Genomic DNA, 18,641 nt, shown 5'->3' with positions numbered 1-18,641 from the left:
TTAAACACATACCCTTCTTAAATCCCTGCCGTAATTCATATTTATCCAGAAGCCAAAAATGTCTTACAGTAGTTTGTTTCAGTGATTAATTTGTGGGCGATCAGTCTGTTAAATGGCAGACAGCTCTGCAGTTTTTAATTTTTTTTTTACTAACTTCCTCAATTTAGCTAAATTAGAGAAGAAAGGCTTGTTTTAGGGCTAGCTGACATTTTGGCATTCAAGTTTGACAGTTTGTACTGGAAACATATATTGGGTGGGTCATTTACAACTGAGACTAAACTGGTTATTAATGTCATTGTTAATTGCTGTTCACTGACGCATGACTGTGTGGTTTGGACAGGTGTGAGCCTTGACGCTGTCAGCTGATACTGTAGACGTCACTCCTTGAGCAGAGGTTACTGGATATTTCTATTTATACATATAATTTGTTTAACTTCTTACTGTTTTGCTAAACACGTAGAGGCCAAACACCTTTTCGAATTAACTGAAACAGGCAGTGTGTCTGATGCTAGTCTACAGAAAGTTTCATTTTAGATTTATTTCTTCTGAACAGACAGGTATCTGCCAAAGTAAGCCGTGCGGTAAACAACTAGCTGTTGTCCTGTGAATTTCTGGCAGACTGGTTTTGAGTCTGGCAAACAAAATGCTGCTGGTTCGCCGCTATAAATGGATTTCATTCTGAATTAAGTGCAGTTTTAAACTTTAGTCAGAGAGTTTTTCTTTTAGAAAGAAAGGAAAACCTTTGTGTGAGGCTTGTGTTGTCTTATACTACATGTGGTATATAGACATGCAGATTTTTTTGGTGTCTCCAACTCTAATCTATTTAGTTTTTTTGTAGTCTGAACAGACAAACCACATGTTTACAAACTCGATCCAGACCACATTGATATGTGGTTTGCAATCTGTCTCAGTCTAAATGTTCAGATTGGATTTATTTAAGGAAAGTGAAAAAATGACATTTATTTTATTTGTTTTTTTTTTTTCATCACTCTGGACGCATTCTTGATGTAGTGGATTATGTGACATTGTAGTTACTTTATGTAGTGAATGTCTGAGTCAGTGATTTTGGACCCAGCTGCGTACCGCATAAATATGCATAAATACGCTTATGAGAGAAATGTCATGATAGACATGAGCAAAGTTTCACTGTCAGCTACTGTTCTATTAGAAAATCATTTGACATACACCAGAGATCAAATACACTGTATTAATGAAAAGATCAGGTTTCATCAGCTGTAAAATGAAAGTGTAGTCTGTCTGAGACTGGATTTGAAAAACAAATCTGATTTATGTGCAGCTTGAACAAAGCCTTATTTACTGTACATGAAGGCTAATATGCTGATTAGCTTTTTGTGGCTAGTGTATTATTAAGTACTCCTGCAGTCCTGCAATTTTAATGACCGTAGCAGTGCTTGATTTGGAGACATTTATATTGGGTGAATTCATATATGACTAATGATAGCCTGGAGGAGAGCTTAACAAACAGAGTGATGTTTCCTCGAAAGCCTGTTAAAGTAAACTCACCAGCATACCATACAATGTAATGTCTCTAGTCATTAGCTCTCTAGCCAGTTGTGATTATTTGTTTATGTTTGGTGTAAGCGAGGATCGCAACTCGTCATGCTATTAGTCACGTGTACTAAAACTGTCATAGAGTTTGCTGTAAAGTAACAATAGTTTATGAATTTTCAAAAGTTGCAATAGTTTATAAAGTTTACTAAAATTCTGACCATTGCTGTAGTTTACGATTGTGATAGCTACAATTGTTTATGAAATTTACTATAATATTATGTAGACGAAATAATATAATAAAATAATATATTTAGCCAAAATATCACTATGTAATCTACCACAATATCGCATTTCAAGTAAACTTTGTAAACTGCTGCAACTATTACAATTTTAGTAACTTTGTAATTTGTTAAAATCTTAATTTTAGTAAACTATCATAAGTATTACACTTTTAAAAGGTGCCATCGAATGAAAAATTGAATTTACCTTGGCATAGATGAATAACAAGAGTTCAGTACATGGAAATGACATACAGTGAGTCTCAAACCCCATTGTTTCCTCCTTCTTATATAAATCTCATTTGTTTAAAAGACCTCCGAAGAACAGGCGAATCTCAACATAACACCGACTGTTACTTAACAGTCGGGGTGTACGCCCAAATATTTGCATATGCCAGCCCATGTTCCCAACATTATGAAAGGCTTTAGACAAGGGCAGCCAGTATTAACATCTGGATGTGCACAGCTGAATCATCAGACTAGGTAAGCAAGCAAGGATAATAGCAAAAAATGGCAGATGGAGCGATAATAACTGACATGATCATTGATAACATGATATTTTTAGTGATATTTGTAAATTGTCTTTCTAAATGTTTCGTTAGCATGTTGCTAATGTACTGTTAAATGTGGTTAAAGTTACCATCGTTTCTTACTGTATTCACGGAGACAAGAGCCGTCACTATTTTCATTTTTAAACACTTGCAGTCTGTATAATGCATAAACACAACTTCATTCTTTATAAATCTCTCCAATAGTGTGTAATGTTAGTTTTAGCCACGAAGCACCATCAAACGCATTCAGAATCAAATGCAAACATCCAAATAAATACTATACTCACAGAAATCGATGTATGCATGACGAACACTTTGTAAAGATCCATTTTGAGGGTTATGTTAGCTGTGTGAACTTTGTGTTTGCTGTTTAAGGCTGTCGAGAGCTTGGGGGCGGGGGAGCGGGAGATTTAAAGGGGCCACACACTTAATCGGTGCATATGTAATTATGGCTCAAAATAGGCAGTTAAAAAAATTTATAAAAAAAATCTATGGGGTATTTTGAGCTGAAACTTCACAGACACATTCAGGGGACACCTTAGACTTAGGGGTTATAGGGCACCTTTAATAAACTATAATGTAAAAATTTATAGTTAACAATACCATTTATAGTAAACCTCTAAACCAGGGGTATTCAATTAAAGTTCCAATAGGTCCGGTCTCTATATTTCCTTCCAAGTGGAGGTCTGGACAATGCTTTTTTGGAACAGTTATACATTTCCATCAGGGCAGCCGTAGTACTTTGTAAAAGAAAAAAAAATCCTAAACACTCAAAATAGTCATCAAAGATGAGAATCTTGGGCCCTGAGAATCAGTGATGTCTAAATATTTTTTTACCAATATTTACCAAAAAAAGTAAATATTTCTTCTAACTGGATATGAATATAAAAAGATTACATCAAATGGTTTATTAAGCTATTTTATTTTATTTTATTTTATTTTATTTTATTTTATTTTATTTTATTTTATTTTATTTTATTTTATTTTATTTTATTTTATTTTATTTTATTTTATTTTATTTTATTTTATTTTATTTTATTTCCTTCAGACACCTATGGCACATAGAAGGACTTTGGACTGAGGAAACATACTGGGGGTGCAGGGTTTACCTCTTAAGAAAAGTATGGACCATTTTTATATTTTGCTCAAAGTAATAACTAAAAACTAACTAAAAGCAAACAATGTACATAATCTAATAATCAAAACTATACAAAATAAAACAAAATTACAAAACATACAAAAATACAAAACAAAATTAACTATAGCAATTTCAAAGTTTTTTGTCTTCCCTTGCCATCTCTAAATCATTTTCCAAATTATAACATTGTTTATTATGAAATGCTCTTGCTGATTATTAATGTTAAATGTATGGGGGGAAAAAAGGTGGCGCTTCACGTCTTTAGCGGGAGAGAGAAGCAATGCAAAGGGGTTGAATGAAGTGCATTTGGCTCTAGAAAAAAAATATTACAGGATATAGTGCTGAAAGATCATTACTGTAAACAACCCTAAGCACTTGTGGTGTGAAGAGCTCCGTTGTTTTGATGCACTGCTCACTTTCAACTGTAGAAACTGTAAAATGGTGCAACTATGTCCCTTGGTCTGGATGAAATACCACTGCTCTAAACTATTGTAGTTATAACAATTTTAGTAAACATTGTAACTATTTTAAATTGTAGTACAATTTTAGTCAAATTTGGAAACTGTTGCAACTTTCACAATTGTAGCAACATACAACATTCCTCAACGTCCCACACTTTGTGACGTTCACTATGTAGTTTGGAAATTCATGAAGTTTGTAGCTAATGAAGTTTACAAGAATATGATAGTTTTGGTAGCTTACTTAATTTACTTAATTCAGTTGCTATTAAGTGTTCATTTCAACAGTTTAGTAATATTGTGATAGTTAAGAAGCTAAGAAATGACAGTGCACTCATAGTAGACATTATTATATATCCATATATTTGTAGTAGAAATGAATTTCAATTCAACAGAGGTCATATGGATAGTTTCCTTTGGTCAGCTGTCCTGCTCATTGGGTGGCTCAGAGTTGTAATTATTTAGGCAGAAGCTTTCGAGTGATGGCATTTGCCACATTTGCTGCAGTACCACTGCGGGTACATGAGGAAGAAATATTAGCAGGATAAAGTCCACGTCATCCTGACGGACGGTCCATTCTGACCTCTTCAGCGATGTTTTTCCAGACCCAGACTTTTGGCCGGTGCTTGACGGGGGGATGCAATATTGCTTGTTTGGAACACGATCCATTGCGAGAGCTGAGGGAAATTAAAGTAACTAAATCAAAATAAATCGATGTCCAAATGAGGTCAGCTTCTCGACACAAGTTCATGAGACAGTACCTAATGCTGGTGGAGTTTGCTCTGCTTGGGGAGTCGTGGGATGAGGAGGGAGCCACTAAAATTGAGTTTACATTGTCCTCGGTTTTCTAATACATTAAAAGCCCGTCTTCAAGGCAGAGACCTTGTTCATCATTCCTTGCGTATGCTGTGTATGCCATTTCTTTTTTTTTATTATTGAATTATCAGTACTGTATATACATCAATTAGACAAGCGAAACAGTGGGTCACACACACACACACACACACACACACACTGAACTTGCAGATAAAGCATTTAATAAGGTATTGGTTATACATACAGCTTTAGCAATTTGATGTCATGCTAATGTTAAGTAGTTTATTATAAGTTGAGGTTGCTAAGGCATGTACCACTATTAATATTTTTCAAAACCTATAATACTGTTATAGCGGGTTGAGTACAGCACTGAATCTGAGTTCAGTACAAGTTCAGTTGACTGTATTTGTGGCAAAATGTTGATTACCATAGAAATTTTGACTTAAAAAAAAAAAGAGAGAATTAAATTTACAGTCATGTAATACAGTGAAAGGGGCCATTTTATGGAGGGTTTGAATGCAAAAGTGTAAAATGTATGATTGTATGAAATCACTTACATTTAATTATTCTGTTAAAACCTGTGCATTTAAGCTTGTCAATTTTTACAGTCGTTTTAAAGGTTTAGGTGTTACAAAGTTATAAAATTGGATATAACTTTACACAGAAAAGGTTAATAAGAGATTTATTAAGAGATGCATATTATTTTATTGTGGCTATACTATTGAAACACTTAAAAATTCATTTCCATTGTAGTTTCCTCAGGAGGGACAAGCTGAAATTAATTTTTGTGATAACATTATGCCACAACACTATGGCACAAATGATACTTCAAATCACACGGCTTGTTGGGGAACTTACAATGATAAATGAATTTATCCATAGACTTACACTGAAGAAAGGTCCTGAGCAATATCTAGCGGCCAGACTATCATAGAGAGGCTCTTTTAATTAACACCTTAGTAATTGCATAGTAACACCCTGGCAACCACTCAAAACATCGTAGCATTGTGGCAGCGTGTTTTGCGTCGGCAAGTACCACTCGTATTTTCTTAAGAAAATCGAATTGAATGAATTTACATGTTTTCACATTTATACAAATTGTATAGGAAGCATCTTACTTGCTTATAAACTGTACAAATGAGCACAAAGAAACCCTTGTTTTGATTATTTATTTTTTTGGCTGCAATATTCCAGTGTGATTTTCCAAATTCAAAGATCTTTTGGCTCCTCTGAGCCTTTTCAGCTGCCACAGTAAACAGAGCACATGGATATCTTCAGATCGACACCAAAATAGAAGGCCGATAGGAACTTTCCAACTACCAGTCTGACTGAATACGTGCATAACGTTTGCACCCCCAAGCCCCTGACGCAAAACACAAAGCTTCTAAGATAGTTTAATATGATTCAGATCAGGCACTGCGTCTTTCCTCTGCGCTGAGGACAATGTCAAACAAAGCTTGGCTGCCTGCCTTTGGCCAGACTCAGCAGACCAAACTGCTTGTGATATTTTTCAGGAGGTGTTAAATGCCCCATTTGGGGAATAAGAAAATATTTGGCATTCTTTCATATAGGCCTGCCGTCGAAAAATGTCAGCCGACTGATGACAAGTCCCATTGGGGGAAAAAGAAAGAGTTTATGTTACAAAATAAACAACAACAACAAAAACTGAGGCAAGCACGAACAGTTGTTAAGTTAGTGGATGCTGTCAATAAAATGTGGGTAATATATTTTAAATATATTGCATTAAGGTGTCACATTAGCCAAATGTCAGCAAAATTTTGTGGGACAAAAAAGGGCCATTGTCTGTTGTCAATAGTGTAGTGACACATGAAGCACAGCTTACACAGAAGGCACTTTCAGACCTAGCTGCTTTCTGTTGGTCAATGTGGCGAACTGATGCGATCAACTCTGCAGGAGGAAATCTTGCGCCCTCTCGCAAAACTCCTGAGTGCACAAATTCCAATAGAAATTATTGGATTTCACTTGTGAAATTTTGCAGAGCAGCAGTAAATGTTACCACAACTTAAAGAAGTAAAAGTAGCAATAAGTATTAAACTTCAACACGTAAATCCCATAAAATTTGTGTTACGGACGTCACCCCTAAATGTACTAATGTGTTGTGCTAATACGTACAATTTTCACAAGGTAGATGATAAAATGGGCTTATATCTAGGGGACAGAATATCATAGAAGTTTGAAGGGATTCAAACCAGTAAACAATCACCCAGAAAATGCTTAGCAACCAGCGAGTTTTGCACAGGCAAACACCATTTACGTTTTCTTCATAAGTTACGGCATGAATTTCTGTCATCTAAAGACCTCACTTTTGATTTCTTTTTTCTTTTAGGTATGACATCTGCACCTATAAGAACAAACCCTGCGGGACTCTCGGTAAGTACCAGAAATGAATCCTAAGACCAAATATTATTTGATTTAAGCATACGCCGCTAAAAGCCAAATGCTACATGCTTTGTTTTACTGGTGTAACAAATAATTCTTCACGCTTATTGAGAAAGACTTCACTGCCCTGTCTTTATTGAGCTGTTTGGTGCTTTGGCTCACGTTGAGCTCAAACATGGCTCAAAGCCTGCCTGCCTCTACAGACATCGCTGTCTCTTGTTTCATTTCCTAACATTCCCACTTCTGTCTGCTACGGGACAGAGGTGTTTACCCCTCCCCTGGGTTAGCCAAAAAAGAAAAGGAGTGAAGAAAATTAGACTATTCAGTATATAACAGAGAACAACTTGATAAAAGAAGAATTAATATGTTTAAAGAAGTCGGAATAACTGAGGAAAAAGCAAACATTTGTGTTTTTTTCCCCCTAAATGGTCTGCAGGCAGTGTCAAAGACTAGTCTTATCTGAACCAGCCTCCTCCAGGGCTGAACCGTATATCTTGGAAGTAATATTGTGACTCCAGGGGTGGTTTGACAGATTGACCGCATTCGTCACATTCCCCGGGTCCCTTTAATTGCCCTGGCATCTGCTCTGCTTCCTTGCTGTCCCCCTCCTCTTTCTCCACCTCCATCTCCACTTCAACACCCCCCACTCACCCAGAGGCATCGTCATGATCTCGGGTCAACGTGTTGCCCTCTGGGGGTCATCGCAGAGTGGGGATAATACCAACGCGACCCTCGGCTTAGGAAAACAATCCCCACCAATGAGCTTTCGAGTCAGCCTGGGCCCACTAGCCCTCTTTAGTCCTCTATCGCTTTCCTTTTTTACCCTTCTTGCCTCCAGTCGGTGTCTTATTAGCCTTTGATTTGCATGTCCGCTCTTGTTTGGGCCTCTGGATAAGGAAGATAAAGAGGCCACAAGTGCTTTGTTGGAGTGATGGCTCCAAAACAGTCTTAAGCCTTCCTTGGTATTCCATATTTTTATGTAATATCTTTAATAATATTTTGCCCATTGGGAGGTCAGGTTTGACCTTTCCAGTACTTTTTTGTTATATTATCAACTTTAAAGTAGTAGTTCAACCTCATGCCATTCCAAATCGGTATTACTTTCTGTTATTTTCGGTGGACTAGGGATTGGTTGGTTGGTTGGATTGTTCAAAAATGCATTAAAACTCAGATAATACATCTTCAATACAGCATGGTTTTAATTTCCGAAGTAAAATTCTTTTTGATATGTGTGGAGAAGCAAGTAAAAAATGTCAAGGTGATAGTCCTAATATCAAAATGAAGAAATACTCATTAAAAGAGATACTCTTTTTTAATTATATCCTATAAAAAATAATAACAAAACTGATTATTAATATTTGAAAAGCCCACGTGGTGCGAACAACAATGTCATGTGGTGCAGCCAACTTGCAGAAAAAAATAATATAAAAAAGACGCCGGAAGACTGTTAAATTATCAGATAATTTGACCTTTATATGAATTATGGCATGGTTAGTTCAGGCTGTAAAATGTCATGTGGTTCAACTCCACAAAACTTAATGACATTTAAGAATAAATCATTCATTATATTTGTAAAACATACTTTTTACTTTGAAAAATGTTTTAAAACCTTTTTTGAAAATCATGATTGAGATTTGTACACTTATGTATTGCAAGGTGTAAGTAAAATTTTAGCGCTGTTTACAATTTTAGAATCATTAAATTGCAGCTTTTCTTGAAAATGGTAGAATTTTTTTTTTTTTTTCAAAACCATATGAAACTAATATGAATACAAAGAGTGCATTTCTAAGAACTTGGTATTTATGTTTTAAATGTTTCCATATACACTAAAAACATATTGTGTCAAGCCATAACACACACACACAAAAAAGTATCATAAAATCAAGAGTCCATACAACTTGTGGTATATATTCCTAGTCATATATGAGGGACAGACCGGAATTTAAGTTATTCACTGATCATTTTCCAACATAGCGCAAAAATTTTATACAAACGTGTGCATTTTCAAACTTCAAGACATGTCAAGACATGTTAAGAACCTAAACAACATTGGCTCTCACATCTCTCTTAATGAATGTGATAAAACAATGAATGCAAAACGTTTACATTTACTTCTTGTTCTTTTAGTTCTTGTGCAGCACTATTATTAGCCCCCACTAGTAGGTACTTTTAAACCTTTCCAAGAATCTGTTGTTGAAATATTAACTTTAAAGGACCAAGGTCTCCTCGTTCATTTCAGTTTGCAAAGATAAATTACCCACCACATGTTTGATCCAGTCAGAGGCCAGAACAGGCTACTTGGATCTTGGATGGTCCTGCATGCATCTAGCTGTAGGGTTTTGTGTTTTGCTCCCACCAATCACCAACAGATGTAATCTGGTGAGAATTGTTCTACTCTCTCAGGCTGGACAGAAGGGAAAAAAGAACTAAGAGACACCTGGATTTCGCAAAAGCCCATTTCCCCACTTCATAGCTTCAAGGGAACCCCCTCCCCTTAACAGAAGCAGCTGGCTTTGAGACTGTGAAGACTTAATCTTTGCTCCATCTTCTTCTTTGTCAGGAAGAAACATCTGATGTGTTTTGTAAGACATGATATTAAATTAAGACTTTTTAGGACAATTAAAATAGAATTATTAGTTAAATTTTGGTGTGTTCCTTACATATCTTATTGCTTCTAAAATATGGAATATAGCCGTATGGACTACTGTTATGATAATTTTATGGTCCATTTGCATCCTTTTTGATGCTTGAAAACCTCATTAATTGTAATTGTGCGGAAGAGTGACCAATTTCTCAAAAATTCTCTGTTTTTGTTCCAGAAATACACATTTTTCATTTTTGAGTGAACTACTTATTGTATTTTTATATATATTTGTTGCCTTTTTGACATTATTTTCATCACAATTAAGCCACCAAATTCTTTGTGGTGAAGGCAATCCCAGAACAAGCACAGTGGAAAAAAAATTATCAGAGACATCCGTAAGACTTTCGTTCATCTTCGGAACACAAATGAAGATATTTGTAATAAAATCTGAGTGATTTCTGTTGCTCCATTGACAAATACGCAAAAAGCACGCTTCAAAAAGTTCATAAAGAGATCATAAAACGAATCCTTATGAATTGAGTGGTTTAGTCCAAATTTCCAGAAGAGACACAATTACTTCACACGCTGAACAGATTTAATTTTGGCTTTTATTCACATATAAACTTTCATCAACACACACATCAATTATGGTAAATGGAAGCTCAAACATGCTTGCTTGATGTGCGAGAACCAATGAGGTTCATTCTTCTGTTACGCAGCACGTTTGAGCTTCTGCAAGAACTAATGAGGTTTGTTCTCATGCATCAAGCATGTACGGTTGGACTTCTGCTTATGTTTGCTGATCAATGTATATTTGTGAATAAAAACCTAAATTCAGTCTGTTCATCATATAAAGTGATCGAGTCTCTTCAGAAAATTTGGACTAAACCACTCAATTCATATGGATTAGTTTTACGATCTCTTTATGAACTTTTTGAAGCGTCAAAGTGGTAGTTGCTATCAATGGAGAGTACAGAACTGGCTCAGATTTTATTCAAAATATCTTTATTTGTGTTCTGAAGATGAACAAAAGTCTTACGGGTGTAGAACAACACGAGGGTGAGTAAATCATGACAGAATTTTAATTTTGGGGTGAACTAACCCTTTAATTCAAATTCATTCTTTAATTTTAAATAACTCAGATCCATTCAAATTCGTACAGATTAAAAATGGCTTAAAGGTGCTAAAGAGGATCTTTTCGTTGACTGAGAAACCAAAGACTGTTAGTGAGTTTTTGAAATGAGCGCATGCGTAAGAACAACCCCCCTCCTTCACAGCTCATTTCGAGGGAACGCCTCCCAAAACTCGTGCACGAGTATTGAAACACGAGTGTTTACCACCGGCATTCGCTGTGTCGTGTTAGTGGATTCATTATGTCGGACTCACCGCAGGTAACTCATAATCTGCAGTTGTTACTCCTGTCTCCTGACAAAAACATTGTATGCGGCGCCTGTGGAGTGTGGAAAGTTACTGGAGCGCGCAGCCGCGCACGTCTCTCACAAGGAACGTCACGGCAGTGATTGACAAGCCAGAGGGCCAATCGTTTACGCGATGATCGCGTAAACGATTGGCTGATGTTTTTAAGGCCCTACCTCGTGCACAGATGATGTATATTAATATTATTCCTTTCAGTGCACCTAATAAATAGTCTTTTATCAGTTAGTAAAGACAGTTTCAAGTAATATTGCAAAAATGTATAAAACAAAACATCCTCTTTAGCACCTTTAATCTAATTAAAATTGACTATTTTACCCAATTTTTTTTGTGTATTTCTATGTTTATTAGAGTAATATGTTGTTTAGGTTATCAACATCTTAACCCAAACCTCCATTTAAATCAATTGTGAGTCGAGTCTCCAGTGTACGTCGCATTATGTTGTTTGTATGACTTACAGTACAAGTTGCTGTCTATGGAGAGTGTTCTAAATCAGTCAATTATGATGTTACATTTCAGTCATCATGTTTCCTATGTAGTCAGTGGACATAAAGATTTGAAAGTTTTGTGAGATTAAGTGCCCTATGCCAGTGCTGCCACACTGAGGTGGTTTGCTACAAAAGTTGCAACATAAAAACAAAAGTAGATTTAATGTTTCCTTCATTCCATACGAATTAAATAAAGGGCCTGTTTATTTATGGCAAGGAAAATGACAGTGCAACATAACACTTAAAGTACAAACCTCTCAAAAAGCCAAGTCCTGTAGGCTGAGGACCAAAACACTGTCAGTAGTAAATTTCAGCTTATGTCGGTTTTGTGCTAATACCCAAAGATTGTCAAATAAATCTCATTTGGAACAAAACAAACAAAACAGGATTACGAAAACAATGATTTCTTTGACTCTTGAAACCTTGAATAATGAAAACATCTATATTTTTAGGGGCACAAAGTGAAATGTTTTCTTGAATTCCGAGCTCTGGCTTGCATTACTAGGTGGTCCCTTGTTACCAGATGTAGAATTTATAAATCTAACCCCCTTGTCTAGACATTTTCCAGCTACAACATCAGTTGTTTTTTTTTATTTAATCGTCTAGCCGTCAGTGTTGACCCACCCCCTGGTGATTTAAAAAAACATTCGCATAAACTTTTCACCAGTTTCAAGTTCAGTGGATTCGAGGTTAATGTGAAGAATCTCATTTTATGGTGGTGACTCAGTGTAGCACTTCTACACCTTGACCTGACCTCATCTGTGTGTGTGTTTGTGTGTGTGGCCAGGTTTGGCGTCTGTAGCCGGAATGTGTGAGCCCGAGAGGAGCTGTAGTATTAATGAAGATATAGGCCTTGGTTCTGCCTTCACTATTGCACATGAGATCGGACACAAGTAAGTATATTTTCTCTTTCTGTTTGTCTCTGTGTTCTGGCTGACCATTTGTATCAGTAAGATCAGTCTTATGGACATACATTGCAATTTGTTAAGTGTTGTTAATTAGTGTTGTTAATTACTTTCTATTGCTCACTAAGTAATTGAAACCTTAAATAATTTTGTTTACAGTGAGTTTATACACTTGTGGTCTCTTTTTGTGGTGTATTTATCCATAGATTTAAAAACCTAGGACAGGAAATAATTAGCAGATGAGAATATGAGAATGTTGCTAGCCAGATTCGAACTCATTTTTCCTGTATAAGCACCATAACTCAGTGTTTTAATTCAAATTATGAAATGTTCTAAAATAAAACCTAAAAAGTAGTTTAATGCAATCTTTTGTTTTTATTATTGCCAAAGATTTTAAGTTTAATAAACTTTTATTTGCCAAATAAATGTCATGTGGCGCAACCAACATGCAGATACATGGAGACCCTCATGACCGTGTCAAAGTCTCTTAAAATATCAGATCATTTTACTTTTTAGACAAGGCACAGGCTGTAAAATGTCATGTGGTGCGACTCAAACACTTTTCTTGATATTTATGAATTAATAAACTAATGATATTTGTAAAAAATACTTTTTATTTTTTGAAAAAATATTGATAAAGATGTGCACTCACATGTATTCAGGGTGTAAAGAGTTTCAAAGCCAACATGAATCCAAAGAGTGCATTTTTAAGAACTCGTCACATGTTTTTTAAACTAAATTTTTTAAAGATTTTTTTCTTTTCTTTGTCTAATTTAACCTCTATTTCAGAGCAGTATCCGGTTGAACTGGATAGCAGGTAGCAAGTGAATAAGCTGAAATACAGCACGTAAAAGTGGCTGTTTAGTGAATTCACCCCTGAATGTTTATGGTCAGGACTCTATTAGCCCTTGTGGTTGAAAAATTACTCAATATTCTACATATGATGGTTTGAGATCTCATAGGATATTTGTGTCTAGATTGGTTTTAATGTGGTCATTATTATGTATATTCCTCCAGCCAAAACGCAAAGCGTGAACTGCCTGCACACACATCTTTATGCAAATGACAGTCTGGACAAATGAACCCTAACCTGAAAGCTTAGAAAAATAACCATGATCTATTGGTCTACGTAGCTTTTCGGCTAAGTTCAGCGAGATGGCAATTTCCTCTATTATGTCTTGCGTCTGCTTCTGTTGTGGATCACTTGTAAAAATAGCTCCTACTTCATGTGGGGAAGGTTTCTCCCACTCTGATTTATATTGAGAGTAGAGTGAAATGTCATAAATGTGTGCCTTAAAAAAACACAGAGGAATTGTGTGATGTGGTGGGGGGTATGTTATATGCATTAGAGGCTGATTTTTGATTTTGGATAGACCCCGGCTGGTAACAAAAGCTTCGAGGTCTTGCTGTAAGGTGATCTAACTTTTTCATACAATATCCAGACAGATATGTAAGGGAACAAAATTTGCACTGCTCAAATGATGTATTTGTGGAGTTGCCGGCAAGGAATGTGGCTGAATGCTTCAGCAGTCTTGTCCGCCGATGGCACATGAGCAGATGAAAGCAGCTTGGAGGAAGGGGAAAAGCGGGCCAGGTTCATTAAGAGATGACTGTCCAATTGAGGTCTGCTCAAACGTGTAATTATTGATTGACAGCCCGGGATCAGGGTGGTGATTACAACTTTCGCGCTCCTCCAGAGCTCCAGACAGCCCCTGGCCTTTGACCCATCCGTCCTCTTCTCACAGCTGTTACCGAGTCAGAAAAAGCCTCTCTTTACAGCTTAGCTGAAGGAGACGTCCTCCGCTCCTGATCATTTTTAAGAGCTGCCCAAGCTTGTTGCTTGTGTGCGGGGTGGGCCATGTGATTGACATGATCCATCAAAGCTCATGATCTGCCGCTTGTCTCGCAGTTTCGGCATGAACCACGATGGGATCGGGAACTCCTGCGGGACCAAAGGTCACGAGACAGCCAAGCTGATGGCAGCCCATATCACAGCCAACACCAACCCCTTCTCCTGGTCAGCCTGCAGCAAGGACTATATCACCAGCTTTTTGGAGTAAGTGAAAAGAGGAAGAATGCTTCTTTTATCTGTAAAGTTCAAGATTTCATAATCTAAATAAATGGAACCTATTGTAGAGGTCCCGAGGACCCGAGAAACTAAGCGAGTTCGAAAACTTTGACAATAGGGAAAAAAATCACTTTTGCAACTTCCGTTCCATGCCGACTTTAAATAAATGTGCTTTTACCGAATGGACCCGAGAAGACCTGAATTCTTTTAAAATATGCCAACTTTTTGTGCATTCAACAATATTTTATTATTTCAAATAAATACATATTAAATAATTCTATGACAATGTTACTATCCTACTTCTTCGTTCACTATCAGTTCACGCTTTTATGTGTAAATTACTGGTGTATGCAGCAGTGGCGTGCAGTTCATATAAACTGCAATCTGCAATACCTGATGCATTTGAGAGAATGCGTGCTGGGATTTGCTTAATATTAACATTAATATAAATTTCCTTGTCATTTGAGGTAACATAAAGCTTGTGAGCGGATTATCTTCTTGGAATTGCTCGCTCAATCAGAAAAACAATGTACTGTTGCTATAACTGTACTATAACGGAATTTTAGTGTTTTTCCTCAAACAAAACAATTTGTAAAAAAGTCCTAAATCATAAAACATATTCACCTACATTTTTGACGTACACAAAGTATAGGCTAAATGATCTGGTCACATGGCTTAAAAACGTATCTAACGTACAGGTTACGAAGAAGGATCAGAATAATTTTCATTTAGAACCCCAATACTTTACAATCCTATACTTTACTTCTACAAATGCATATGCAATAAGATCAGCTGCAAAAATAACTGTGTCCACACCTTTTCAGCACTAATTTTTCACAGCGTGTCTTTAGTAAATCCTGACAGTAGTTTTTCAATGCCAAAAGAGGGTTTGCGCTGGCGCAAGCTGTTAGAAAATCTTGCCCTTAAAGTCTATTTTTTAACTATTAGCTATTTAAAGGGTTAGTTCACCCAAAAATGAAAATTATGTCATTAATGACTCACCCTCATGTCATTCCAAACCCGTAAGACCTCCGTTCATCTTCGAAACACAGTTTAAGATATTTTAGATTTAGTCCGAGAGCTTTCTGTCCCTCCATTGAAAGTGTATGTACTGTGCACTGTCCATGTCCAGAAAGGTAATAAAAACATCATCAAAGTAGTCCATGTGACATCAGAGGGTTAGTTAGAAGTTTTGAAGCATCTAAAATACATTTTGGTCCAAAAATAAAGCAGCGTCACTGTGGATATACACAGACCCGGAAGAGAAGACAATGCTGAATAAAGTCGTAGTTTTTGTTATTTTGGACCAAAATGTATTTTAGATGCTTCAAAAACTTCTAACTAACCCACTGATGTCACATAGACTACTTTGATGATGTTTTTATTATCTTTCTGGACATGGACAGTGCACAGTACATATACTTTCAATGGAGGGACAGAAAGCTCTCGGACTAAATCTAAAATATCTTAAACTGTGTTCCGAAGATGAACGGAGGTCTTACGGGTTTGGAACGACATGAGGGTGAGTCATTAATGACATAATTTTCATTTTTGGGTGAACTAACCCTTTAACTATTTAGCTATATAACTATTAGCATCAAGTCTATAAAAGTCATGAAATAGTAATCCTCGTTCTACAAAATGTGTTGCCTACATTCCATACAGAACCAAACACAAATCTTACAAAAGCTCTGAAGAACAGTGCTTAACATCTAGACGCAACCTGTAAAATAACACTTTGTAAAATAAACGTTGTTTTACTTATACAACATTTAGGGTTGGATAATTCTAAAATTTGACTTTCTTCTACTATTTAATGAAACACTTTACCAGACACTTTAAAAGTCCCGTTCTTCGTGATCCCATGTTTCAAACTTTAGTTAGTGTGTAATGTTGTTGTTAGAGTATAAATAAAATCTGTAAAATTTTAAAGCTCAAAGTTCAATGCCAAGCGAGATATTTTATTTAACAGAAGTCGCCTACATCGAACGGCCAGTTTGGACTACATCCCTCTACTTCCTTCTTTACTGACGTCACTAAAACAGTTTTTTGACTAACCTCCGCCCACAGGAATACACAAGAGTTGCGTTTGTAGAGTGTGTTTGTCGCCATGTCGTCGAAACGCTGTTATTTTCATCCCGCAGTTCAATCACTGGGTCTGATTCCGGCTCAAATTGATAGGGTAAAATTAAAGACATGTTTACAATAACACTGAGCGCATGCATCTCCACGTTATGGTAAGAGGCGTGACCTTTCCGGGCAAGATGCGCTAAACTGCTGTCGAATCACAACACAGGAACCGCTGGCACAATCAGAACTCGTTACGTATTTCTGAAGGAGGGACTTCATAGAACAAGGAAGTCATCAGCCCGTTTTTATGACAGTGGAAACAGAGGTATACAGATAAGTAAATTATGTGAAAAATACTGTGTTTTTTTACACGCGAAACATGAACACATGTTATATTGCACACTATAAACACAATCAAAGCTTCAAAAAACCACGAAAAATGGGACCTTTAAAAGTTTGATTTTGATCTGACAAAATTGTGCCAGTTCAGTTTGTGCAAAGTCACGCTAAAATCCAGATAAGGATCAAACTACAAGCTTCGGAGTTGAGCGCATGATATGAAAGTTAGAGGTGATACATGGAAATTATTTGATCACACACAATTTTGTCAAGTACACCATTGTTTGGTGAATTTTTGTGGGTGAATCCAGCCATTTTAGGAATTTTAAGAATCAAGGAATGTGATTGTGGATGAAAGATTTTTCCTACACAGATTTCGCAAACGGGTTCAGTGGTCAGGCGGATTTGCTGTGCTGACCAATAGAAAACTTCTTCATTTGAAAGTGACTTCTGTGTGAGCTGTGCTTCATACATCACTACACTATTGACAATAGACAATGTAACTTTTTGCCCGTTAAATTTTGCCAAAATTTCAAAATGTGATCGCACGCTTAGATAGACAGATGAAGGCTGTAACTCGACAATGCAAAAACCTGCTGCAGCTTGAATAAAATACAATAAATATACAATAAAATTTCTGGGACTCAAAGTCATGAACATCAGAACATTGGTAAATATAGCAGTTAGTGCTTGTTGTAGCATCCTGGTACATTGTAAATATGACTTTTTTCCCCAAGTAGACTGATAAAAATCTGTGCATCCAGACTCCAAAATGTTGGGTAGCAGCAGTCCAGTCAGACTGCCCTATAACCTATAATTGGAACATTTTAATTAACTTGATTAAGTTTAGAGTCTGCAGTTAGAGGATTCTTTTAAATATAAATGTTCTTGATTTGAAAGAGAATGCGTTCATGGTTAGATGAGAGCATGGAAGTTGATCTGTAGGCAGTCATAGGCTAGACTGTGAATTGTTAGCCTAACGTAAAACGAAAGGAAAGAATAGTGGTTGCCATGGCTGTCAAAAAGTTTTCCTGGTGAATGACCTCATGGAAGAAGATTAACATCACAGCCATCACTGGCATCAGAAGCTTTATCATCGTGTGCCAACTTCCCACACAAACACAAAGAAACGCTGCTCTGTTGGTTTGGGATGAACTCCCTGTTGTATAATCACACCGTGTCATCTGTGACCATTTCGGATTGAGGTTGAATACTAACCTTCCTTTTTTGGATTTTCTTAGCACAGAGCAATTCATCAATAATGGACCTTCTCTGAAATCTCAGGTTGATGTAATCTTTGGCAGTAAAACAGCCTTGCTATGATAATGCTAGTCTATTTCCACAACATCCCCATCTAGCAGATTCTGGATGTGTGGATGGGTCTTTTCTCACCAGAAATCAGTGTTTGGCTGTAGATTCAGACTTATTTCAGTGTACTTGTTTATACATGTACAGTTGGATCTTTCAATATAGAAAGAGGCTTTTGAAAATTGCCTACTGTTTGCAGCAGTCATTATTACTGTTAGACTGATCTATTGGACATATATGCTCAATTTGAAAGCGACTTTGGTCAATAAACATGCCTCATGTCGGTTCCAAA

The 18,641-nt window shown here is 36.5% G+C and overlaps 1 protein-coding gene across 1 annotated transcript in view; it reads left to right on the top strand.

The window, feature by feature from the left end:
* Positions 1-18,641, top strand: part of adamts6 (ADAM metallopeptidase with thrombospondin type 1 motif, 6) — a 105,209-nt gene that overhangs the window by 18,219 nt on the left and 68,349 nt on the right. The window contains exons 9-11 of the mRNA XM_048174709.1: positions 7,101-7,144; positions 12,447-12,552; positions 14,474-14,620. Coding sequence (XP_048030666.1) covers positions 7,101-7,144; positions 12,447-12,552; positions 14,474-14,620 — 297 coding nt within the window. The remainder of the gene's footprint in view (positions 1-7,100; positions 7,145-12,446; positions 12,553-14,473; positions 14,621-18,641) is intronic.

The sequence above is a fragment of the Megalobrama amblycephala genome, linkage group LG2, assembly GCF_018812025.1.
Source record: "Megalobrama amblycephala isolate DHTTF-2021 linkage group LG2, ASM1881202v1, whole genome shotgun sequence".
NCBI classification, from domain to species: domain Eukaryota; kingdom Metazoa; phylum Chordata; class Actinopteri; order Cypriniformes; family Xenocyprididae; genus Megalobrama; species Megalobrama amblycephala.
Note: the sequence above shows the minus strand (reverse complement) of the source record. Positions and strands in the feature narration are given on the sequence as shown.